The 27370-nt window shown below is 45.5% G+C and overlaps 1 protein-coding gene across 1 annotated transcript in view; it reads left to right on the top strand.

The window, feature by feature from the left end:
• LIN7B (lin-7 cell polarity scaffold B) overlaps positions 1-27370 on the top strand; it is a 192910-nt gene that overhangs the window by 29267 nt on the left and 136273 nt on the right. Inside the window, exon 2 of the mRNA XM_089671607.1 lies at positions 24216-24334. Within this exon, the coding sequence (XP_089527733.1) occupies positions 24216-24334 (119 nt within the window). The remainder of the gene's footprint in view (positions 1-24215; positions 24335-27370) is intronic.

The following is a 27370-nucleotide window of genomic DNA, read 5'->3' as shown; positions in this document are numbered from 1 at the left end:
TGTTATCACAGAGAATGCAAATATCCCCTATAACTTCAATGGGCATTGTCATATATTCTTTTTTGAGAAATCTGGGTTCTATCAGACTCTAGATATCTCCTCTGCCCTTACATTATCTAATCAATCCAAGATCGGTGTGATCAGATGCTTTCCCAATTTACAAATGGCGCTGTTTATATCCTGTGAAACTGAAGTGATTAAATGCTCGTAGCTTTTGATTTCTTAGGCTATAGAGATGATTGGCACAATTCTGGTCTTCAATCAGCTCTATGGTCAGCTAGCAGAAACACTGGCTGCATTCTCAGGTTCCCCCGATGGCATAGGACTGCCCTAGAAGGAAGTGGAAGGCAGCTGGGGAGGGGGGTATTGTCTCCCGCTGCTTGTAAAAGTAATCCTGCAGCTAATTAGCCACTAGGATTGCTTTTACATGAAAGCCAATCACCAGCTGAAAAAAATGATACCAGGATGATGCCTGCAGCTGTAAGCATCATCCTGGTATAACCATTCAAAGTCCAGTGATGTACCAGTACGTCGCTGATCCTTGTTGGGTATATATGCCATGTTCTCTTTTTTTTTGTATGCAACCTGTGGACTGAATAAAAAAAAGAGAAGAAATCTCTGCCAAAAAAAAAAAATGTGTGGTATACCCACCATTAAATTATACTGCCCTGCATCCACCCACTTCTAATGGTGGGCACACATTAGGTCACACTTTGCCACATGCGCCAGTTCCAAGATTGTACAAATGTCTAAATAGTGGCACGCTTGAATAAAAATGATCCATGTGTAAGTGGTACCCCATATGGAAAAAATATGACACCAAGTCCCAAACTATCTTGCCACTACTCCCCATGTAGTCTGGGCATCTGGGGGGCTCCACGTGACTATCTTTTCCCTCATAAATCCAAAACCTTATAAGTATAGCCTGTTGCCCTCTCACAGGTCTTCTACATCTTGACCCAATATCTGGCACGCTTGCTGGGGAGAAATTGTTTGAATGCAAGGTGGCCAGAAAAATTAATGAGAGTCTCATCAACGCAGATTTTTTGCTGGGGAGTATAGACATCTGCAAATTTTTGGTTAAGGTGATTTACGAGGGGCTGAAGTTTGTGTAGCCAGTCAAATTCAGGGTCACCTAAAGGATGACAGAGTGTATTGTCGTTGAAATGCATAAAACACATTATACTCTCATTTCTATGCCTGGCCATAGCAGCAGAGAACACGGGCATATGTTGAATCGGGTCTGTGGACCAATACAACCACAATTAATTTTTTTTAGTAATGCTCATGTTGAGGGTTAGGCCCAAAAAAAATATAAATTCAAAAACCGTAATGGGTTTCCATGTGAATAGTCTGGCAGGGTTTGAATTTGGGTTGGTGGCGATACATTGTTGCGCATATAAAATGCTTTGATCCACAATCAATGCATACAGATCTTCCGTGAAAAACAGCTCCAAAAAATCAAGGGGAGTAGTTAAATTTTCTATTTTCACCTGAATTCTGGGTTGGGCAGTGAATGGGGGAAGTACGGGTGCTGCAGAATTTGTGGGCTGCCTATGGTCAGCTAGCAGAAACACCGGCTGCATTCTCAGGTTGCCCCGATGGCACGGGACTGCTTGAGAAGGCCGTGGAAGGCAGTGGGGGAGGGGGGACATTGTCTTCTGCTGCTTGTAAAAGCAATCCTGCAGCTAATTAGCCACTAGGATTACTTTTACATGAAAGCCAATCTCTGGTTGAAAAAAATGATACCAAGATGATGAATGCAGCTGTAGGCATCATCCTGGTATAACCATTCAAAGTCCAGTGATGAACCAGTACCTCGGTTTACGAATTTAATTCATTCTGCAGGACATTTCATATAGCGAAAAATTCGTAAACCGAAACACTGTTTCCCATAGGAATGCATTGCAAACCAATTAATCCGTTCAGAAGGTTAGAAAAAGAGTAAACGTTACTAAAATACTGCATGAGTTATTTTATTAACTCATGCAGTATTTTAGTAATGACAACCATGTGTTAATATTGCAATGTAAAAAAAAAATTAATTGCAGGTAATTCACTCAGCTATCGGGTGCCAGTTTTTAAATGTAATTATGTTTTTTTTTCCCTTCACTATACAGTAGTTCAGAAATTCAGCAGCTACTTTCCCCCTCCAGCTGAAAGAGAGAAAGTTTATTTTATTTTATTTCCCCAAGTTAAAAGATACAACGTTTACTTTCAGTTTCTTAAAAGATACAGTGTATCCTTTCAGTTTCTTAAAAGATACAATGTATCCTTTCAGTTTCTTAAAATATATAAAGTATCCTTTAGCTCTGGGAAACTGACAGCTAATGTTGTGAGCTATACTGAAGAAAAAAAAAAAAGATGGCAATTGCATTTAAAAATCAGCACTGACATACACTTAGTATTGTGAAAAAAATTAGTAAACAATTTGTAAACCGAGGCATTATTTTCAATGGATTTTCATTCGTAAACCGAAAATTACGTTAACAGAGGCATTCTTTTTTTTTTTAATGCAGCCTGTGGACTGAAAAAGTGTGTGGTATGCCCACCATTGGAATATACCGCCCTGCATCCACCCACTTCTAATAGTGGGCACACATTAGGTCACACTTTGCCACATGCGCCAGTTCCAAGATTGTACAAATGTCTAAATAGTGGCACACTTGAATAAAAATTGTCTACGTATAAGTGGTACCCCATATGGAGAAGGATGACACCAAGTCCCAAACTATCTTGCCACTGCTCCCCATGTAGACTGGGCATCCGGGGGGCTCCACGTGACTATCTTTTCCTTTGTAAATCCGAACAATACTTGTGCTCGCCACCGCACCAGCTTCTACTGCACTTATGGGACTCGCCACGTCACCAAGTCATACTGCAGTGCTGGTATTATTATTATACAGGATTTATATAGCGCCAACAGTTTGCTCAGCACTTTACAATATAACGGGAGACAATCAGCAACAATACAGTTCAATACAAGAGGGTTAGGAGGGCCTGATCCTGGGAGCTTACAATCTAAGAGGTACGTGATACACCAGGATGTACAAGACTGCTGGTGTTGCCAGTTCACCAAAAGGTAGCACGGCACTAGTACTAGCACTCTGCTGCATATGAGAGTCATGAAATTTACCGACAAGTGCTAACAGAGATCAGGCCTGATTCTGCCAACACTGCGGTTTTGTGTGCAATGTATCAAGTGACAGTGACCTACTGACACTGCACTTGCTGAGGGAGAAGGGGGGGGTAAGCTGTTAGGGACCAGCCGGTGGTAGCCTCTAGCATTCCACAGACCAGAATTCCCCAGGGTGCGGAATCTAAGTTCCGACCTGCTTGTTTACCAGAGCCCCTGATGGTGGGGATGGACTTGGAGCAAGCCGAGACCAGGTCGCGGCCCCTGGGTGCAACCAGCTGTGGTAGAGGCATCTGTCGGTGGTACGCAGCAGGTGAGAGTCTGATGTGAGGGGGTAGAGTAAGCGAGGTCAGACAGGCTGGGTCGCTAACAGCAGAGCAGGTCGGTACAAAACGGCAGGCAGAAGAATAAACGAGTCACGGTCCGGGTTTGGCAACAGGAGATCAAAAGTGCAGGAGCAGGCAGGAGAATGGTCAGGCAAGCAAGGGGTCAGAGCAGGAAAAGTCAGCAGATCAGGATCAGGCAGGGTCAGTAGCAAAGTTAACTCACAGGAACACAGGAAAGACCATACGGCATTTGAGCATTGCAAGAGCTGGGTTTAAATAGCCCGCCCAACTCCTGACAGGCACTCCTGGGTCCTAGTGCTTGCCCAGCGCCGTCATTGGTGACAGGCGTGCCTGGGTCCTAGTGCCCGCCTGCCTGTACATTTTGTCAGGATTCTACGCATGTGCGGATTCGACACTGCCCCCCCCTTACGGGCAGCCTCCGGATGCCCAACCGGTTTCTCCTTTGAGGCTGGTTGTGATGGAACTCCCGAATTAACCAAGGGGCATGAACAATTCAAGCAGGTTCCCAAGAGTTTTCCTCTGGCCCATAGCCTTTCCACTTAATGAGATACTGTGTTTGCCCCCCCCCCTCCGCCTGCAGTCAATAATAGCCTCCACCTCAAATTCCTCTTCCCCATCGATGTCTATGGCCTCTGGGGGTCTAGATCTACGACCTGTAAAAGGATCTGCTACAGCGGGTTTCAGTAGGGACACATGAAACACAGGATGGATTTTGAAGGACTCGGGGAGTGCCAGCTTATATGCTACCTCATTAACCTTACGCTCTACCCGGAAAGGACCCACAAATTTGGGTGACAACTTTCTCGATGGGCACGCCAGTTTCAGATTGGTAGTAGCCAGCCACACCTGGTCCCCTGGATGTATAACCAATTCCCCCCTTCTCTTTCTATCAAATATCCTTTTACTGTCCTCCTGGGCTTTTGCCATGGTTTCTTGTAATAACTTGTTATTGGTTGTAAAGAAATTCAGGGTCTCTTGAGCTGCTGGGACTTGTTTTTCCGGGATCAAATCAGGTAAGAACGAGGGATGGAAGCCATAGTTGGCGAAGAACGGGGATTGCTTAGTGGCAGAGTGGCAAGCATTGTTGTATGCAAATTCCGCTAGGGGTAAAAGTGCCAGCCAGTTGTCCTGGAGGAACAATGTATAGCACCTAAGGTACTGTTCTAGTGTCTGGTTGGTTCACTCAGTTTGACCATTTGTTTGCAGGTGGTATGCTGAGCTGAATGAAAGTTCAATTTCCAACCCTTCGTACAAAGCCCTCCAAAACCTTGAAGTGAACTGAACCCCCGATCAGATACAATGTTTTTTGGCACTCCATGTAGCCTTACGATCTCTCTGATAAATACCTGTGCTGTTTCTGAAGCAGATGGTGTACCTCTGAATGGAAGGAAGTGAGCCCTCTTGGACAACCGATCTACCACTACAAAGATCGCAGTATGGTCTTGTGATGTCGGTAATTTCACCACGAAATCCATTGCGATCATACTCCAAGGTCTGTCAGACACCTGCAGTGGTCGCAGCAGGCCCCTCTTGTCTCTGGTGGGCTTGTTCCTGCTGCAGATGGCACAGGATTTGACATACATTTTGCAATCTTTGGCCATGCTTGGCCACCAAAACATGAGTTGGAGCAAGTCCAATGTCTTGTGTACCTCAAAGTGGCCTGCTAACAGGTGGTCATGGCAATAGCCTAAGACCAGAGCTCCCATCTCGTCGGGTACCAGGATCTGCTCCCCCCTCCACAAAAGACCTTCCTTGTTCTGCAATGAGACTCCAGGTGGCCTAGGAGTCCCCGTGGAAGCAGCTTGAAGTCTGGTTAGGAGTTCGGACTGAAGTAGCAAAATAGTATCAGGTTTGGCTGTCTCCCCAGGGTCCTCAAACATCCGGGAGAGAGCATCCGATATGTGATGTGCAGAGTAAACATTGAGAAGAACAATGCCCATCTGGCCTGACATGGCCTGTGGCATTTTGCTGTCCTCAGATATTCTAGATTTTTATGGTCAGTATAGACCAGGATGGGATGCAATGCCCCTTCCAATAGATATCTCCATTCCTCCAGTGCTGTCTTATCCGCTAACAACTCCGGATCACCGATATCATAATTCTTTTCTGATGGCGAGAGTTTTCTGGAAAAGAAAGCCACTGGGTGCATCAGCTCCTTCACTTCTATTCTTTGTGACAGAATAGCTCCTACCGCATTTTCTGAAGCATCTACCTCCAGAATGTAAGGTAATGAAGCGTCGGGATGACTCAAAATAGGGGCTGTCGTAAATAGTTTGTTCAAGGCTTCAAGGGCGGTCTGTGCCTCATGTGTCCATCGGAAGCGCACCCCTACCTTAGTGAGCTGAGTGATGGGAGTTACCAGGCCTGAGAAATTTTTAATAAATGTCCTGTAAAAATTGGCCAATAAAAAAGCCAATAAAAAAGCCAATAAATCGCTGGATCCCCTTTTTATCCGTGGGGACTGGCCATTCTAAAACTGCAGATATTTTTTGGGGATCCATCGCAACTTCATTGGTTGAAATGATCAACCCCAAAAAGGGAATGCTGCTCTGCTCAAAGCTGCATTTTTCAGCTTTAGCATACAGCCCATGCTTGCGCAGCAGCTCCAGTACACTCTTGACGTGATCTCAATGTGTCTCCAGGGATGAGGAAAAGATCAGGATGTCATCCAGATACACAATCACATAGATGTCCAGGATGTCCCTAAAAATGTCATTCACAAAGTGTTGGAATGTAGCCGGTGCATTACAGAGACCGAATGGCATAACGAGGTACTCAAAGTGCCCAAAGCAAGTGCGGAAGGTGGTCTTCCACTCATCCCCTTCCCGAATGCGCACCAGATTATAGGCTCCCCTGAGGTCTAGTTTGGTAAAGATGGAGGCCGTCTTTAGTCTCTGAAATAATTCAAGGACTAAGGGAAGGGGGTACCGGTTCTTCACGGTGATCTTACTCAGGTCCCTATAGTCTACGCAGGGCCTCAGGGACTGGTCCTTCTTCTCTACGAAAAAGATTCCCGCCCTGGCTGGTGAAGTGGAGGGGCGAATAAATCCCTTCCGCAGACTGTCATCAATGTATTCTTTTAGGGCGCCCAACTCTCGTTCAGACAGCGGTATGATTCGGCCGAAGGTAATTTCGGATCCTGGGAGCAGGTCAATAGGGCAGTCATAGGCCCGGTGCGGAGGGAGAATCTCTGCACCTCTGAACACGTCAAGGAAATGATGGTATGCAGAGGGCACAGTCTGTGCTAGATCTGTATTTGTATTCACACACAACAAGGTTGAGGGCCCTGGTGATGACTTTAGGAGACAGTGCTCCTGGCAGTATAGTGAGTGAAATTGAACAGATCCAGTCTTCCAGTTAATTTGGGGATCATGAGCCCGTAACCATGGGAGCCCCAAAATCTCTGGAAATAGAGGGGACGCAATAGCGTCCAAGCGGAGGAGTTCCTGGTGGTGGCCTGCTACTGTGGTGCACAAAGGAGGGGTCTCTCGATCTACCAACCCTGATTTAATTTGTGAACCATCAGCCAGAAAAATATTCAACCCTCGTTCTTTGGACAATAACGGAATTCGTTGCTGAGCTGCAAAGTTAAGGTCCACAAAGCAACTGCAGGCCCCAGAATCAATAATAGCCATTACCTGCACGGTTTTTCCTGGGACCTGGAACGAGATGGGCACGCCTACATGAGTAGGGTCATCTACACAGGTTGGAGACATAGAAAAAATGGTAGAGTACTTACAGAGCTTCTTAGGACAGGAACGCACCATGTGACCCGCTGCTCCGCAGTATAGGCATAGATTATTCACTCTGCGTCTGTGGCGTTCCTCAGCCGTGAGAGATGGCCGCATTAACCCAAGTTGCATAGGCTCTGTTCCGTCCGCGGGTTCAGGACTCCGATTGCTGACTGCAGGATGTGATGGGATTGGGACCCGTGGTAACATCCATGTAGGCCTTGACCCTTGACCAGACCTTTCCTGCCTTCGTTCCCGTAACCTGAATCTGAATTGCCAGGGTGATTAATTTCTCCAGAGAATCAGGCACACCTACCCTGGACAATTCATCCTTTAGGGGCTCGGATAATCCTAGGCGGAACTGATGGCGCAGTGCTGCATCATTCCATTGCGTATCTCCAGACCAACGCCTGAATTCCAAGGCATAATCCTCTGCTGCCCGGCGTCCCTGCTGCAGAGAATGTAGGGCTGCTTCGGCCGAAGGAGCTCGCTGAGGATCGTCATATAATTGTGCCATCGCCTTGAAAAATTCTGCCACAGAGTTCACATGCGGATGGCGAGCCTCCAATAGACGATGTGCCCAGGCCTGGGGTTCACCCTGCAGCAAGGATATCACGAATCCCACCTTCACAGATTTGGATGCAAATGTTCGAGGTCGGAGGTCGAAGTAGAGCTGGCAGGAATTCAAGAAGGCCCAAAACTTCCCTCGATCGCCATGGAACCGCTCAGGCATTGGGACTCGAGGCTCTGGCGGGGGAATGGAGAACACTGCTCCAGCGGAGGGTCCCGCGGGGCTACTGGTAGGAGTTGAACCGACCGGGTCTGACGCTGTAACAGTAGGAGCGGCTAGGGCCTGTACGCGTCCCTCCAAGTGTTTATAACCCTCTTCCAGCGTCTTGACAGCTTGGGTAGGTGCGGACAGAAGGTGGCACATCTCTTCCCAGGGAGAGGGTCCTCCTCCAGACTCCGTCATGGCCGTATGGTTCTGTTAGTGACCAGCCAGTGGTAGCCTCTAGCGTTCCACAGACCAGAATTCCCCAGGGCGCGGAATCTAAGTTCCGACCTGCTTGTTCACCAGAGCCCCTGATGGTGGGGATGGACTTGCAGCAAACCGAGACCAGGTCGCGGCCCCTGGGTGCAACCAGCTGTGGTAGAGGCACCTGTCGGTGGTACGCAGCAGGTGAGAGTCTGATGTGAGGGGGTAGAATAAGCGAGGTCAGACAGGCCGGGTCGGTAACAGCGGAGCAGGTAGGTACAAAATGGCAGGCAGAAGAATAAACGGGTCTGGGTTTGGCAACAGGAGATCAAAAGTGCAGGAGCAGGCAGGAGAATGGTCAGGCAAGCAAGGGGTCAGAGCAGGAGAAGTCAGCAGATCAGGATCGGGCAGGGTCAGTAGCAAAGTAAACTCACAGGAACACAGGAAAGACCATACGGCACTTGAGCATTGCAAGAGCTGGGTTTAAATAGCCCGCCCGACTCCTGACAGGCGCTCCTGGGTCCTAGTGCTTGCCCAGCGCCGCTGGTGCTCACCAGTTCACCAAAAGGTAGCGCGGCACTAGTGCTGGCACTCTGCTGCATATGAGAGTCATCAAAATTTACCGACAAGTGCTAACAGAGATCAGGCCTGATTCTGCAAACACTGCGGTTTTGTGTGCAGTGTTTCAAGTGACAGTGACCTACTGGCACAGCACTTGCTGGGGGAGAAGGGGGGGTAAGCGTAGGGGCTAAACGCAGGTGCCGGGGCTGATCCCGCTAACGCTGTGTTTTTGAGGACACTATACTAATGTGAATGCTGGTATAGTGCTGATCTGATCAAAGATATTGATCCGTTCAGACACTATACTAGCAATGGAGGTTTATTGTGCATGAGCGTCTTCCTGGAAATCAAGGGGTTAAATGTGATGGCTGGTGTACTGACGGGCAACCTGGCGCCATCTGGGAGGGGCGTAAAACCACGGGAGCGCCAATCACGTATATATATGTGATTTTGCGCACCTGTGCTGCCCTGTAGCAGTATTTCTGCTATAGGGCGGTCAGCAAGCGGTTACATAAGCGGTTTGTGTTACGGCGCTGCGTTAATTTACCTGACAATTGCGCGGTCATGCAATGCTGCACCAAAGTGAAATTTACACATTTTTTTCCCCACAAATTGAGCTTTCTTTTGGTGGTATTTGATTGCCTGTGTGCTTTTTATTTTTCGCGCTATAAAAAAAAAACAATTTTGAGAAAAAAACATATTTTGGACTTTTTGCTATAAAACATGTCCAGTAAAAAAATTTAAAAATCTAATTTTGTCATAAATTTTAGCCAAAATGTATTCTGCGACATGTCTTTGCTAAAAAAAAAATCCCAATACGTGTAAATTAATTGGTTTACGTGAAAGTTATAGCATTTACAAATGGCGGGATAGATACTGGATTTTTAAATTTTTTTATACTAATAATGGTGGCGATCAGTGACTTATGACAGCAATCAGCGACTTATGGCAGCAATCAGCGAAATATGACAGGACTGCAGGGCTGAAGTGGACATTCTGACACTGGGGGGAGAACTGACTTGGGGTCACTGACATCCCCAGTGACACTAATACAGTGATCAGTGCAAAAAAAAAAACACTGACACTATACTAATGGCATTGGGGAGGAAGGGGTTAACTTTTTAGGCACTAAAAGGGTTAACTGTGTGAGGGGAGTGTTTAACTAGGGGACGGGGGGTGTGTACTTCCTAGGAACACACTGATCCTGAGAGCTAAACTCCAATCAAAAACAATGTGCTCTGTGTCACTGTTTGCCGGCAATCGCTAGGACCGGGCGGGTAATGACCGGCCGGGACCCGGAGATTGACACCCGCGGCCGCGATCAGCGGCATGAGTAGGGCGGTCTCGTGCCTTGCGTGCACCCCCTACCTGTTTTGCAAAATGATGTTTTAAAATGTGATTTTGTGCAGCAGTGCTGCCCTGTTGCCGTTTTTATACAGTGGCTGGTCGGCAACCAGTTAATGGCACCCAAAAGTGGTCAGTAGATGTGCTGTTTGCCAAAATACACAGAAAAACCACATCAAAATGTATGTTAAAAAAGTGCCAAAATATGTGCTAAGAAAAGTGCCAAAATGTGCATTGTAAAGCGCCTAAATGTGTGTTTAAGAAAAGTGACAAAATGCACATTAAAAAACTTACGCCAAAATGTGTGTTAAAAAAATACAGCATGTTAAAAAGCTGCAAAATGCATGTAAATAATGCCAAAAAGCGCAATAAAAAGTAGCCAAAACGCACATTTAAAGTATATGCCAAAATGTACGTAAAAAAGTACCAGTGGTCAGTTCTTATTATTTTCATGTAATTGCATGGTCTTTTTAACCACCAGGGGACTGCCCGCAGTACATATACTGCTGCAAGGCGGCCACTGTGCGCAGGATCACGTATATAAACGTGATCCTGCATTCCGGGGTAGGGGGCGAGCGCCCGCCCTACCCGCAGCACCGATCGCGGACACGTGTGTTTATCACTGGGGCCCGGCTGGTGATTACCCGGCGATTGCCGGCAATCAGTGCAGAGAGGAAGGCTGCATTGTTTTCAATGGAGCTGTCCTCCCTGTCAGCTTTCAGCACACTGTTCCCGGATCGCTGATCACAGCCTTCCGGAACAGTGTGTAACAGAGCAGTACACACCCCCACCTCCTAGTGAAACACTCCCCTCACACAGTTAACTCCTTGATTGTCTCCAAAAGTTAACCCCTTCCTCCCCAGTGCCATTAGTATAGTGTCAGTGTTTTTTTTTTTTGAACTGATCACTGTATTGGTGTCACTGGGGATGTCAGTGACCTCAAGTCAGTTCCCTCCCAGTGTCAGAATGTCCGCCACAGTCTCGCAGTCCCATCATAAGTTGCTGATTGCCGCCATAAGTTGCTGATTGCCGCCATAAGTCGCTGATTGCCACTATTATTAGTATAAAAAAAAAATCCAGTATCTATCCTGCCATTTGTGAACACTATAACTTTCACGTAAACCAATTAATTTACACATATGGGGATTTTTTTTTAGCAAAGACATGTCACAGAATACATTTTAGTCAAAATTTATGACGAAATTAGATTTTTAAATTTTTTGCTGGACATGTTTTATGCAAAAAGTCCAAAATATAGTTTTTTTCTCAAAATTGTCTGTCTTTTTTTTTTATAGAGCAAATAATAAAAACGCACAGGCGATCAAAAACCACCAAAAGAAAGCCCAATTCGTGGAGAAAAAAAGATGTAAATTTCACTTTGGTGCAGCGTTGCATGACCGCGCAATTGTCAGTTAAAGTAATGCAGCGCCGTAACACAAACCACTTATGTAACCGCTTCCTGACCGCTCTATAGCAGAAATACTGCTACAGGGCGGCACAGGTGTGCAAAATCACATACACATATATATACGTGATTCGCTCCGGTGGTTTTCACGCCACTCCCAGATGGCGTCAGATTGCCCGTCAGTACACCAGCCATCACATTTAACCCCTCTATTGCCAGGAAGACGCTCATACACAATAAACCTCCATTGCTAGTATAGTGTCTGAACGGATCAATATCTTTGATCAGATCAGCACTATACCAGCATTCACATTAGTATAGTGTCCCCAAAAACACAGCGTTAGCGGGATCAGCCCCGGCACCTGCGTTTAGCCCCTACGCTTACCCCCCCTTCTCCCCCAGCAAGTGCTGTGCCAGTAGGTCACTGTCACTTGAAACACTGCACACAAAACCGCAGTGTTTGCAGAATCAGGCCTGATCTCTGTTAGCACTTGTCGGTAAATTTTGATGACTCTCATATGCAGCAGAGTGCCAGCACTAGTGCCGCGCTACCTTTTGGTGAACTGGTGAGCACCAGCGGTCTAGTACATCCTGGTCTTTCACATACCTCTTAGATTGTAAGCTCCAAGGGGCAGGGCCCTCCTAACCCTCTTGTATTGAACTGTATTGTTGCTATATTGTCTCCTGTTATATTGTAAAGCGCTGAGTAAACTGTTGGCACTATATAATTCCTGTATAATAATAATACCAGCACTGCAGTATGACTTGGCGACGTGGCGAGTCCCATAAGTGCAGTACAAGCTGGTGCGATGCTGAGCACAAGCATTGTCCCGCAACCACCAAGAATTTGCACACAAGCCCCTGGAGCTCCTAGTATCCTTCCGGATGTGCTTGGCAGCCCACAAATTCTGCAGCACCCGTACTTCCCCCATTCACTGCCCAACCCAGAATTAAGGTGAAAATAGAAAATGTAACTACTCCCCTTGATTTTTTGGAGCTGTTTTTCACGGAAGAGCTGTATGCATTGATTGTGGATCAAAGCATTTTATATGCGCAACAATGTATCACCGCCAACCCAAATTCAAACCTTGCCAGACCATTCGCATGGAAACCCATTACGGTTTTCGAATTTATATTTTTTTGGGCCCTCAACATGAGCATTACTAAAAAAAAATTAATTGCGGTTGTATTGGTCCACAGACCCGATTCATCATATGCCTGTGTTCTCTGCTGTCATAGCCAGGCATACAGTTGTGACCAAAATTATTCAACCCCCAATGCTGTAAAGGGGTTTAGGGACTATAGTGTACATTTGGAATTGTATTCAGAATCAAATCCTACAAGGACGTTGTAACTACCCAAATGCAACTAAAATGACATCAATTGTTTATGTAATACAGTAGTAAATGGTTCTTATGTGGTTTCTTCATTGCCACAATTATTCAACCCCTTAAAGACTACCACTCTGAAGAACAGAGGTTCATACAGGTGCTTTCCATCAGGTATTGAAAACACCTGTGGATGTCACCGAGCAGCAATCAAGCATAATAAGCACCAATTAGGCAGCTTTAAAATGACTGTGATACTCAGCTCCTTCTAGACATTTACTGGTGTGGTTACAAACATGGTGAAGGCAAGAGAATGGTCCAGGAAGACAAGAGAAGAGGTGATTTCTCTTCACAGGAAGGGCAATGGCTATAAGAAGATTGCAAAGATGTTAAACATACCAAGAGACACCTTAGGAAGCATCATTCGCAAATTCAAGGCAAAGGGCACTGTTGAAACGCTACCTGGTCGTGGCAGAAAGAAGATGCTGACTTCGACTGCTGTGCGCTACCTGAAGCGTAGAGTGGAGAGAAGTCCCCGTGTGACTGCTGAGGAACTGAGAAAAGATTTGTCAGATGTGGGTACAGAAGTTTCAGCCCAGACAATAAGACGCACACTGCGTAATGAAGGCCTCCGTGCCAGAACCCCCAGGCGTACCCCCTTGCTGTCTCCAAAGAATAAGAAGAGTCGACTGCAGTATGCCAAAAGCCATGTGGACAAACCACAAAAGTTGTGGGATAGTGTTCTGTGGACTGATGAAACAAAATTAGAACTGTTTGGGCCCATGGATCAACGCTATGTTTGGAGGAGGAAGAACAAGGCCTATGATGAAAAGAACACCTTGCCTACTGTGAAGCATGGTGGAGGGTCAATCATGCTTTGGGGCTGTTTTGCTTCTGCAGGTACAGGGAAGCTTCAGCGTGTGCAAGGTACCATGAATTCTCTTCAGTACCAGGAGATATTGGATGGAAACGTGATGCAGTCCGTCACACACCTGAGGCTTGGGAGACGTTGGACCTTTCAACAGGACAATGATCCCAAGCATACCTCCAAGTCCACTAGAGCATGGTTGCAGAGGAAAGGCTGGAACATTTTGGAGTGGCCATCGCAGTCACCAGACTTAAATCCGATTGAGAACCTCTGGTGGGACTTAAAGAAAGCAGTTGCAGTGCGCAAGCCTAAGAATGTGACTGAACTGGAGGCCTTTGCCCATGAAGAATGGGCGAAGATACCCGTAGATCGCTGCAAGACACTTGTGTCAAGCTATGCTTCACGTTTAAAAGCTGTTATAACTGTAAAAGGATGCTGTACTAAGTACTAAGATTGAATGTCACTTGGGGGTTGAATAAAACTGATAATGCTGTGAGCACAGAAAAGACATTTGTGGTTATTTCATTATAACTGTTATGTTATATTTGTCTGACCTACAAGTGCCTCTTTAATGTAAATGTAAGCAAGATGACTGAATGATCAAAAGCAATGTCAAACTGGCCAAAACACTCAATTTCAGTGGGGGTTGAATAATTTTGGTCACAACTGTAGATATGAGAGCATAATGTGTTTTATGCATTTCAACGATAATACACTCTGTCGTCCTTGAGGTGACCCTGAATTTGACTGGCTACACAAACTTCAGCCCCTCGTAAATCACCTTAACCAACAATTTGCAGATGTCTATACTCCCCAGCAAAAAATCTGCGTTGATGGGTCTCTCATTAATTTTTCTGGCCACCTTACATTCAAACAATTTCTCCCAGCAAGTCTGCCAGATATGGGGTCAAGATGCAGAAGACCTGTGAGAGGATAACAGGCTATACTTATAAGGTTTGGATTTACGAGGGAAAAGATAGTCATGTGGAGCCCCCCGGAGGCCCAGACTACATGGGGAGCAGTGGCAAGATAGTTTGGGACTTGGTGTCATCCTTTTTCCATATGGGGTACCACTTACACGTGGACAATTTTTATTCAAGCGTGCCACTATTTAGACATTTGTACAATCTTGGAACTGGCGCATGTGGCAAAGTGTGACCTAATGTGTGCCCACCATTAGAAGTGGGTGGATGCAGGGCGGTATAATTTAATGGTGGATATACCACACATTTTTTTTTTGCCAAAGATTTCTTCTTTTTTTTCATTCAGTCCACAGGTTGCATACAAAAAAAAAAGAACATAGCATATATACCCAACAAGGATCAGCGACGTACTGGTACATCACTGGACTTTGAATGGTTATACCAGGATGATGCTTACAGCTGCAGGCATCATCTTGGTATCATTTTTTTCAGCTGGCGATCGGCTTTCATGTAAAAGCAATCCTAGTGGCTAATTAGCTGCAGGATTGCTTTTACAAGCAGCGGGAGACAATGCCCCCCCTCCCCCGCTGCCTTCCACGGCCTTCTCGGGCAGTCCCGTGCCATCGGGGGAACCTGAGAATGCAGCTGGTGTTTCTGCCAGCTGACCATAGAGCTGATTGGAGACCAGCATGGTGCCAATCATCTCTATAGCCTAAGAAATCAGAAGCTACAAGCATTTCATCACTTCAATTTCACAGGATATAAACAGCGCCATTTGTAAATTGGGAAAGCATCTGATCACACCAATCTTGGTTTGATTAGATAATGAAAGGTAAGAGGAGATATCTAGAGTCTGATAGAACCCAGATTTCTCAAAAAAGAATATATGACAATGCCCATTGAAGTTATAGGGGATATGTTCATTCCCTGTGATAGCATTAAAAGTGATTAAAAAAAAAAAATAAAACATGAAAGGGACAGTGTAAAAATAATAAAAAAAATCAAAATAACTTAAAAATAAATAGAAAAAAGTACCCTCACTCCCCCCCGCGCACGCACGCACCTGCGTTCATGAGCGTTGTCCCTGTGCCAGTATGGAAACAGCAGTTTCACCATGTATGTAAGGTATCGCCACAAACTTCAGATTGAAGGCAGTAATTCTAACACTAGACCTCCTCTTTAATTCGAAAATGGTAGCTTGTAAAGGCTTTTAAAATGTTGCCTATGGATATTAAAAATGTATGCAGTTTGTCGCCATTGCACGGGGCATGCGCAGTTTTAAAGCATGTCATGTTTGGTATCTATTTACTTGGCTACCATCATCTTTTACAGTTGCAAGAAAAAGTATGTGAACCCCTTGGGATTACGTGGAGTTTTGCATGAATTGGGCATAAAATGTGCTCTGAACGTCATCTAGTCACAACAATAGAACACAGTCTGCTGAACATAATACTACACAAACATTAGATGTTGCCATGGTTTAATTGCACATAACATGTAAACATTCACAGTGCAGGGAGGAAAAAGTACGTGAGGCCCTAGCTTAATGACTTCTCCCAGAGCTAATTGGAGCCAGGAGTAAGCCAACCTTGACTCCAATCAGTGTGATGATATTGGATGTGTTGCTGACAGCTGTCCTGCCCTTAAAAAACACACACCTGTTTTGGGTTTACTGGTTTCAAGAAGCACTGTCTGATGTGGACCATGCCTCGCAGAAAAGAGCTCTCAGAAGACCTACGATCAAGAATTGTTGACTTGCATGAAGCTGGAAAGGGTTACAAAAGTATCTCCAAAAGCCTTGATGTTCATGTGTCCACGGTAAGACAGACTGTCTACAAATGGAGAAAGTTTAGCACTGTTGCTACTCTCCCTAGGCGTGGTCGTCCTGTAAAAATGACTGCAAGAGCACAGCGCAGAATGCTGCATGAGGTAAAGAAGAATCCCAGAGTGTCAGCTAAAGACCTACAGAAATCTCTGGCACATGCTAACATTTTTGTTGACACATCTACAATAAGGAAAACATTAAACAAGAATGGAGTACATGGGAGGACACCACGGAGGAAGCCATTGCTGTCCAAAAAGAATATTGCAGCACGTTTGAAGTTTTCAAAAGAGCACCTGGATGTTCCACAGCACTACTGGAAAAATATACTGTGGACAGATGAAACCAAGATTGAGTTGTTTGGGAAGAACACACAACACTATGTGTGGAGAAAAAAAGGCACAGCACACCAACATCAAAACCTCATCCCCACTGTAAAACATGGCTGAGGGAGCATCATGGTTTGGGGCTGCTTTGCTGCCTCAGGGCCTGGACGGATTGTTGTCATTGATGGGAAAATGAATTCCAGAGTTTATCAAGACATTTTGCAGGAAAACGTATGACCATCTGTCCGCCAACTGAAGCTCTGCAGAGGATGGGTGATGTAACAGGACAATGACCCAAAGCATACAAGTAATTCAACAAAACAATGGCTGCAACAGCACAGAATATGCCTTCTGGAGTGGCCCAGTCAGAGTCCTGACCTCAACCCGATTGAAGTGCTGTGGCATGACCTTAAGAGAGCGATTCACACCAGACATCCCAAGAATATTGCTACACTGAAACAGTTTTGTGAAGAGGAGTGGTCCAAAATGACTCCAGATCGTTGTGCAGGTCTGATCTGCAACTACAGGAAACGTTTGGTTGAGGTTATTGCTGCCAAAGGAGGGTCAACCAGTTATTAAGTCCAAAGGTTCACATACTTTTTCCTCCCTGCACTGTGAATGTTTACATGTTATCTGCAATTAAAACATGGCAACATCTAATGTTTGTGTAGTATTATGTTCAGCAGACTGTGTTCTTCTATTGTTGTGACTTAGATGACGTTCAGAGCACATTTTATGCCCAATTCATGCAAAAAGTGTATTTTTTTTAAAAAATTGCGTTTGAAAAATTGCTGTGACATAAAAAATTGCGAGCGTCTGGGTGTACGGGAATGGAACTAGCAGGAAATTTGAAAATGACAAAAAGTGACATTCACTAAATACACTAAAATAACATAGTAAAACATTACTGTATCAAACCATTTCATATACATTTTGTCCCTAGTGCTTTGTTCTGTGCCCTGCCTACATTTTTACCGTTCTTTCTGCCTGGAAACTGAGAAACGTCCATGGCATCCAAAAAGCGTCCCTTTAGGTCAAAATTGGCTTTAGACCAGCTAGAGAACAGCGATAGTAAATTAGAACTACTTGCAGAATTGAGTGATAATGTTTCGTGGGGAAATTTGTCATCAGACACTGAAAACGATTCTGCGACTTTGCTCAGTGATGTGCGAACTTGGCGCTATATTTCAAATTTCAGTGTTTTTGGTATGATTATATTATTGAATTAAATTTATTATTATTATATTATTTTTTTTAATGATTATTTATTATATTATAATTTATGATTTCGTGTTTCAAATTTTAACATACCCGGGATGTTTACTAGACTCTTGTTCGGAAAGATTTCAGTGAGTTATTCCTAAAAATGACAGGCCTACAATAAAAAAAACGACATATTTCCATGCAAAAAAATGTACCGCTTTGAGCACAGAAATATGAACATAATCAGACCACTAGGGAGGTTAATTGAGCCTCTATTAGTTTCACAGGATACACAGCCTGTTTCTGCAGGAGTTTAAACAGGAGAATGCACAATGCAGGCCCTACCTAGTTATATAAAACACACAATGAATTTTCTAAAATATTACCAGGCTGCCTGATCACCCCACTGATTGTGTTATACGGTGGGTCAGCAGCCCCCCTTTGGGTAGAGTTGGTAACCATCTCCTGTGTTCTTGTGACTGTAGAATCTTTGCCCTGGATCTCACCAAGCTAGCGACACTTGTCTGTCACTTCCTTGATGAAACACACCTTGAAAATTTGGGATGGCACCAATATTCTAGTACCCTTATTTCTGCACACCTTCTGCTACTCCCCCTAATGGGCAATCCTCTTTTTCCACTTGGCTTTGACTCTCCATCTGCATTGTCCTAGTGCACATGGTTTTGCTACAGCTCATTCACTATGGAGAATTCCTCAGTTATATCCTTGTCTATCCTTAGGAAACAGTACAAGGCCCCATCTTCCAAACTGTTACAGTATTCCCAACTGCAACATTGGTTCCTGTCACTCATTAGCGATAAAGACCTCTCTGAACATATATGCCACCACACTCCCTTGGCATTCAAAGTTATTTATACAGTTTACTCCCAACTTAACTGCCTGTCCTCTCCTGCTATACACACCTACGTTTCCAAGTGGGAAGTCGATCCAAAGGTCAAAAAATCAGAAGCAGATTAGAATACCATGTGGTCTGTTTCCACTTATTGTTCTATCAATATTACCACCCTGGAGTCTGCATATATGGTCTTAACCAGGTGGTATTTAGTGCCTACTAGACTCGCTACTTATTCATTGGAGTACAGGATTTTGCTTTAGTGGTTGTCAGGAGTCTGGGGATGTTCTTCACACCTGGTGGACCCGCTCCATTCTTGGTCATTTTTGGATGAAAGTGTTCATACTTTTGAATAGGTTATTTGGGTCTCACCTCTCTAGAGAACCTTGGTTTGCCCTATTACATTTTAAACCCTTGGGTCTCATCAAATACCATTTCAGATTAAGACACTATGTCCTGTTAGCTACAGCCTGGAAGAAACAATTTTTTTCTTTCTCTGAGGTTGAAACTAGGGTGGATGGCTTCTTTATAAACAAACAACTGACCAGTATCTTTCTTAATACCCAAGCCAAATTTCTGAAGATTTGGAACCCATTGATTACATACTGCCATCCTGCTCTTATTATATAATATCTACCTGTCACAATCGCACGATTGCCGCCACCAACATGCGACAATCTCACGACCGCGACCACCAAATACGTCACGATCGCGGCGTCAGACCCCAGACCTTCTCACCAAACTCGTGACCGAAGGACTGGTTGATCCAGACCGAGATATGACGTGCGTAACAATGCCACACTCAGCTGCGCCCTGCACAACGATTGTCCAGCTAATGGAACGCAATCAACACACCGGCAGCCTGAATGCGCTTGTTACTGGGTCGGGTTAATTACGCAACTAACCCTTCACACTGCCACTACCCCTTTTTGTACAGAGAAAGGGGAAACTCTCTTTATCAAATATACACTGTAATGGTTGAAAAGTCGCCTGTCCAATACAGTCACCGCAGGCCGATTGGGCAGAGGATTAAACAAACACAGTAGCGTCTCTTCAAAAGGCAGGAATTCGTAAATTGCAATTAAGCGCTTTAGAAACAGTTTAACACTTTCAGAAAGAAAGATTTATTACTAAAAGAGTCAAACAGGTGCAATAAAATATTTAAAGAAAAAAGATGTAACTAAGATATATATATATATATATATATATATATATATATATATATACACACAAAGGACCATAGCACAGCAAGGAGATAACAGGGAGAAGTTAAAGGGTTAAGTTACTTGCCATTTAAGCCTTGGAGGTAAGCAAATCCAAGTTGCAGAGCGAAAGGGTCTTTGATCTCCCCCTGTTACGATGGAAAGATAGGAGATGTCTTCATCTTCCTCTTTAGGGCTGCTAGCCTGTTTTTTAAAGTCCCCCAGCAGGGGGGTGGCTCTGAGTAACTGACCAATACTCTGTTTAGGGAGGGATTAGCAGGAGGAACCCAAAATCCGAACCAGCATCTTTCATAATTCATATTCTGGCCTATAACTTTCCAGCTGCACACGCGACAAACTTTCCGCGGGTATTTTATTCTGCAAATAAGTCTATGGATCATTTCGATATGAATTATGAAATTGTACGTTACACGGTGTACGAGTTCTATGTTTTGGCTTCCCTGAGCGTGCAAAACTTGTGGAGTGACCTACTAAACGATTTGCCGGCTCACCGCCCATCCGATGATAAGTCTGGTTTTTATGTATGTCTCTCATATTCCAAGATATGAAACATAGGGGAAAACTGGATCTTTTTAAAAATGTTATCTGGTTTGTGCTTCTGGGGAATGCCTTGAACTCTTGGGAAGGCTCTGTTATCTTTTCCCAAGGTGTGAAGTTACACAGGTTCTTTGGACAGGGAGTCTCTGAGAGGCTCTGTCTCTATGGGGGGGCTTTGTAGCTCTGGGCCCCCTGCTGCTCTACCTGCCAGTGACTTTTAACACACATCTGTCATTGTGCCTCTCAGGAAGGGAGGGGGAAGGAGAATAAAGGAATACTTTTAATAAAAACAGGGACTCTGTGTCCATCTCTGATGAGCAAGTTTGCTACACTACCCATTTATAAGGAACCAGGATTATGGCCAATGTTTCCATCCATCCTGGCCTTCTTTGTTCCCCCCTTCTTACCTTTCTATACAGCTGCCTACTTGGTCCTTTGTTTCTTTTTCCTTGCTTGCTCATCTTCATCTTTCTCCAATATAGCCTGTTGGCTATATTGGACTGTTTCCCAGCTGACGCCATTCTCTTGACCATTGGCAGTTTTTGTATATATTATTGTACTAACTGAGTTGATACAACACTAACCTGTAAACCCAATGTCTGGTTTTTACGACGTCTTCTATTGTACTTTGTTTTTTTCTAACATTCAAATCTTTGGAGTCTGGTTGGATACAGCCCCTTATTCTTCTGATACGCCTTATTTCTTGTTGTTTGTCAAAGTTTAAAATGTTAAAAAAAATATTGAAATGAAAACACACAATGAGTAATTCATAACATATACACATATTAGAGAAAAAGTAGACACTAAAGTAACAATATTAACATGGTCATAGTGGCTACTCACTGACAACCAAGACAGAAACCACAAATGGGGTAACATGATCATAGTGGATATTCAATCAAACCAAGCCGGAAACCCCAAAGGGGGTGCAAGCTGCACCGAAGGGTCCCCTACAGGTGAGCACAGGGACTACTGCAATGGAGCAACTGAAATGAGAGAATGTGGACATAGAAGAGCGCAAGGGCATCTCTTCTGCCAGCTTCTTGGAACTGTTTCCCATCTCCATCCAAGAACTTGTAGGGGTTCTCAGAACAATCCAGTAATCTGAATCCCCCCTCCTAGGGAAGTGCTCTTTAGGCGTTCAGTGGTTTTTAAGTTCATTTTCTATTGTTGAAAAAATGCTTTGCTGATGCATATTATCTTTCTGCATGAAAAAGAGGTACCCGTAAGACATGTGGTGTCATATCTGTAAGCTGCTTTATTTCTGTGATATGATTTGTACAATATAATATAACTTAAATATCAATCTGTGTTTTTTACTCCTATTTTTGTGGTGGTTAAGCCCTGCTCACAAGCTTACAAGCTTACTAGCTTTCCATATGTAGCATTGCCCCCTTAGGAATCACTAGGGATTTGGGTTCCCCTACAGTCCTGCACAGCCAGGCAACACACATTTTCCACAGATTTGCATTCCAGAGACAGTAAATAGTGGATGAACAAGTTGAACTTGGATGGGGTAAGGGGTGTATGGGATGCCCAAGGAAGAGTTACACAGTAAGTCTGGCTGAAAAAAGACAAAAGTCCATCCAGTTCAACCATTAAAAAAAAGTTATAATTCTATACCCACAGTTGATTCAGAGGAAGGCAAAAAAACTCCAGCAAAGCATGAGGACAACTTCCTGGCAACTATGTACAAGTCCAATATAGGAAATGTTCTTCTAGGAGAGCTCTCCAGCCTCTTCTGGTGTACCACCCCAGACCCCAGATCCTCTCTTATCCAGCTGCCTGCAGGAATCCCTGGGCATGGATCCAGTGCCTGCCACTTTCAGATAAACAGTCCTTGGTATAGAGCGAGTCAGGTTTCCCACCCAAATGTTCCTTTCCCCTTTACTGGCCCAGGGATTTTTAGGATTACTCACTCTGTCCTTGCCTGTGAGCTGGTTGGTTTGGTGGCTGCATTCAGGCTTTCTGCTGGGCTGGCTCCTTCCCTGTCTCCACAGGTGTTCCTCCCTCAGGGGACCGGTGAGTGATCCTTCTTTCCAGGTCCATGCCTGTAGGTAGGTCCCTTCCCACTAGGCCCCCTCCCAGGCTCCTGCATCTCAGCCTTCTCCACATCTTCCACTCTAACTCTTCTGCCTCTGAGCAGGCTCAGTTACTCCTAAGGGCTGTCCTGGCCCCATGCCAAGCCTCTTGCCTCGGGATTGGCCAGCTCCTCCTCACCCCCACCCACTGAGTTCTAGAGACTTCTCCGAGTCCCTAGATCAGGGGAGGTATCAGGGAGCTGATATGCAGAGCCTCTCAGCCCTGACCTAGGTCTGACCTGCTGACAATTTCCACAGGCTGCCACTCAGCCCTTCTAACTAAAAAAATAATTAACAAGCTCCCTCTAGCTAACTAGGAGGGTGCTACACATACAGTGAAGGAAATAAGTATTTGATCCCCTGCTGATTTTGAATGTTTGCCCACTCACAAAGAAATGATCAGTCTAAAAATCGAATGGTAGGTGTATTGTAACACTGAGAAACAGAATAGCAATAAAAATTCAAAAGAAATGCATGTCTAACAAATTATGCACTGATTTGCATGTTCATGAGGGAAATAAGTATAGCCACTGCTAAAAATGCTAGGGGAGTGTTTTTCAAAATGATTTCTCAGCAAAATTAAGCATGCAGACATTGATGGATGGTCGAGTTTGCTTTGAATTTTAAAAATAAATGAAATTGTATTTTTGGTTTGTAGTGCTCTGATGCAGTGTAGCTCCACTTTAAAGGCTAAGTTCACTTTAGGAACATGTTACATGTTCCAGTTGCTGCAGCCTTTTCCCCAATGCTGTTGGCATTGTGACAGCGGGTGAGGGATCTTCTCCCTGCAGCCGCTGTCACAATTCAAAAACAGCATGCCCGTTTGGGGCACCACCCACATGACCACATCATTGATTCACAGAATCCTGTGAATGAATGAACTACAATTACCATCATCCATTGTGCCTGACTTCTTGTCATTCTGAATAGACTGTGAGGGCACTGGTGAATGTTCATGTAATTCATTCATAAGCCCTGTAGCTTGTGCAGCCTTCATTCAAAAACCCTGCAGCTGCAATCAGCCTGAGACTGCACCCCTGATCTACAGGTTCTGCAAAAATGTGTGAATTTATAATTTTTTTTTATTAAAAAGTGAATTTGGCCTTTAAAGTGATTTTATCTCCTCCTCTCCTCTCATCTCCTCTCCTCCTCCTCCTCTCCTCTCTTCCTCCTCCTCTCCTCCTCTTCTCCCCCCTCCTCTCCTCTCTCCTCCTCTCCTCTTCTCCCTCCTTCTCTCCTCCCTCCTCCTCTTTTCCACTCTCCTCTCCTTTCTCCCTCCTCCTCTCCTCCTCCTCTCCTTTTCTTCCTCTCCTCTCCTCCTCCTCTCCTTCCCTCCTCCTCTCCTCCCCTCTCCCCTCCCCTCCCCTCCCATCCTTACTTTAAAGAAGAAAAAACTCTAACACTTTGCATACCGTTCATTTTAATATACCTAGAATATAATAAGCTATCTTAAACTACAACATGCAATTGGGCTTTAACATTTTTCATATTCTCTGAAGTTCTCATTTGAAAAAAAAATTACCTGCATTAACTAAGTATTATGAATTCTAGATGTATCCCGTGCAATTGAGCTGCTGGAAAGGCTGCAACGAAGTGGGGAAGTGCCACCTCAGAAACTTCAAGCATTACAACGAGTCCTACAAAGCAAATTCTGTTCTGCAATAAGAGAGGTCAGTTTGTTTAAGGCTGAGACACATAACTGCAGCAGAAAGTTAGCTTCTGCAACATACGAGTGAAGGGGACAGAGTGGCAACAGTGTTTTGCTTATTTATCCAATTCTAGAACCTTTTGAAGGGAATATATATTTTTGTATTTTTTAATATGCTCAGGAGTAAACAATATAATCTTTTAAAGGGAATGTGTATTGGTTTCTATGGGGAAATTAAAATATCCTGTATATATTATATATAGCTATGTATATAAACGGCCGGATGATGGCAGTGCAGGGGCGGGTGGCTGTTTATAAATGGCCGCCCCCCCCCCCGTTTGTACGCTCTCCCTGGGAGCGTGCAGCACCGCGATCCAGTGCCCGCTGTATCCTCTGGACACAGTGGAACACCGATCGTTGTACGGTACCTCTGTGCGAGCCAATCAGTGATCACATGCAGAGTAGTAAGCAAGTTGTCACTTCTGACATCATTGCTTACTACCTGTGAAATCTGTGAATGATCACAGAGGTCACATGGTACAAGGCTATTCACAACAGCCTTGTACCATGTGACAAGCTGTGACTAGAGATGAGCGAAGTATTCAAAAATTCGATTCGGCTGATTCGGCGAATTCGAGGAATAAATTCGATTCGATGCAAATATATTCGCTGCGAATTTAACTTATAAAAAGGTGTTTCTAGGCTTCAGAGAGCCTTTATATTAGTGCAGAACACTGTACCTTTAATTTAAATGCCCTTGGAGTCTGCTGGGGAAGAGAAATAATACTGTCAGTCAGTATGACATGCAGATGAGTGCCGTCGATCTTAGAATCACCGCACACTTCACTCATTTGGGCAGTCACGGGGCCAAAACCAGAGTGTGGAGCCACAGTGTGGCGGTGGAGGCGGCAGCAATGGGAGGCCATACAGCACCCTATGACAAAATGGAACCCACCAGCAGTGTGAGGAGACCTGAAAGTGGCACATGGCAGAGTGTGGCGATGGAGACAGCAGCAATGGGAGGCCGTACAGGGACCCATGACAGATTACGGGCCTGGCAGCAGCATGAGGAGGCGGTACAGGGGCCCATGACAGATTACGGGCCTGGCAGCAGCAATGGGAGGCCCGTAATCTGCCAGCACCCTATGACAAAATGGAACCCACCAACAGTGTAAGGAGACCTGAAAGTGGCACATGGCAGAGTGTGGCGATGAAGTCAGCAGCAATGGGAGGCCGTACAGGGACCCATGACACACTCTGGACCTGGCAGCAGCATGAGGAGGCAGTACAGGGGCCCATGGCAGAGTGGCGAAGCGTAAGCAGCTTAAATTGAAGGCCATACAGAGGCCTATGTTAAAAATAATAACATGTTTGGGGCATGATTCATGGCGGATTTAGTCAGTTGTGTCAGGAACTGGTGGTTTGAAATCCAGACTAATCCACGCCTGATTCATTTTCACAAATGTGAGTCTCCACACTTTGGGTGGACAGTCGTGTCCTCCGCGGAGTTACAATACCTCCTGCCGCACTAAACACGCGCTCCGATGCCACGCTACTGGCCGGGCATGACAGCCTTTCAAGGGCAAATTCAGCTAGTTGGGGGCCAAAGGTCAAGTTTCGTTGCCCAGTAGTCAAGGGGATTGTCTACCTCGGTTGGCAGGGTGCTGTCCAAGTAGGCCCGAGCCTGTTGTTTGAGGTCCTGCTCCAGGTCCACCTGATGCTGCTGCTGCTGTGGCTGGTTAGTAGTTTCCTCACTGCGCTGGTGAAGAAAGCTACTCATCATCGACTGCAGACTGAGGCAGCTGCTGCTGGTGGAGCTGCCACTGCTCCTACCACCCCACCCCTCCCCTGCTGCCATGGCAGCGGAACGCGAGCGCACAGGGCCCACAGTGTCTGAGGATGGACGTTGGCGCAGAAAGGCAGAGACCAACTGACTACATAGGTGGTTTTTATACTACGTTATTTTGGGCTCCCTCTCAGCAGGTGTGAAAAAGGCCACCATTTTTGAACGGTACGAGGGTCCAACAAGGTGGACAGCCAAAAGTCATCCCTCTGTCTGATGGTTATTATTCGGCTGTCGCTACGCAAGCAACCGAGCATGCTATGGGCCATTTGTGCCAAGGAATGCGAGGGACTCCCTGCCTCCATCTCCACAGCATACTGCCACGGTGCGTCTGGGTCCTCTGTCTCCTCCTCCTCCTCCTCTACCAGATTCTCCTGCTCCTCCACTCCTGTCTGCTGAGTAGAAAAACCACCCATTTCACTCAATAATTCCTGAGCACCAATGTCCTCCTCTACCTCCTCCTCTTCTTCCTGTCCTGCCCCCACAGGGGTCATGTGGCGTTGAGATCTGTGCGCCACGTCTACCGCACCCTGACCAGCCATTGTTAACAGCATTTGTTCCAGGACGTGCAACAGAGGAATGACGTCGTTCATCCCATAGTCCTGCCGACTCACGAATAGCGTGGCCTCCTCAAAGGGCCTGAGCAAGCGGCAGGTGTCACGCATGAGCTGCCAATGGCTGACATCTAAGTTACACAGGGGAGTACCTTTATCCGCTTGTAACATCAGGAAATCGGTGATGGCCTTTCGCTGTTCGTAAAGGCGGTTAACATATGTAGGGTTGAATTCCACCTTGTTGCAACGTCACAGCATGAGGAGTCGGTACGGGGGCCCATGGCAGATTACGGGCCTGGCAGCAGCAATGGGAGGCCCGTAATCTGCCAGCACCCTATGACAAAATGGAACACACCAGCAGTGTGAGGAGACCTGAAAGTGGCACATGGCAGAGTGTGGCGATGGAGACAGCAGCAATGGGAGGCCGTACAGGGACCCATGAGAGACTCTGGACCTGGCAGCAGCATGAGGAGGCGGTACAGGGGCGATGGCAGATTACGGGCCTGGCAGCAGCAATGGGAGGCCCGTAATCTGCCAGCACCCTATGACAAAATGGAACACACCAGCAGTGTGAGGAGACCTGAAAGTGGCACATGGCAGAGTGTGACGATGGAGACAGCAGCAATGGGAGGCCGTACAGGGACCCATTAGACACTCTGTA

The sequence above is a fragment of the Staurois parvus genome, unplaced genomic scaffold (assembly GCF_062004578.1).
Source record: "Staurois parvus isolate SC_StPar_1 unplaced genomic scaffold, SC_StPar_1.0 ptg000108l, whole genome shotgun sequence".
NCBI lineage: Eukaryota > Metazoa > Chordata > Amphibia > Anura > Ranidae > Staurois > Staurois parvus.
This window is presented reverse-complemented; position numbering and strand designations above follow the sequence as displayed.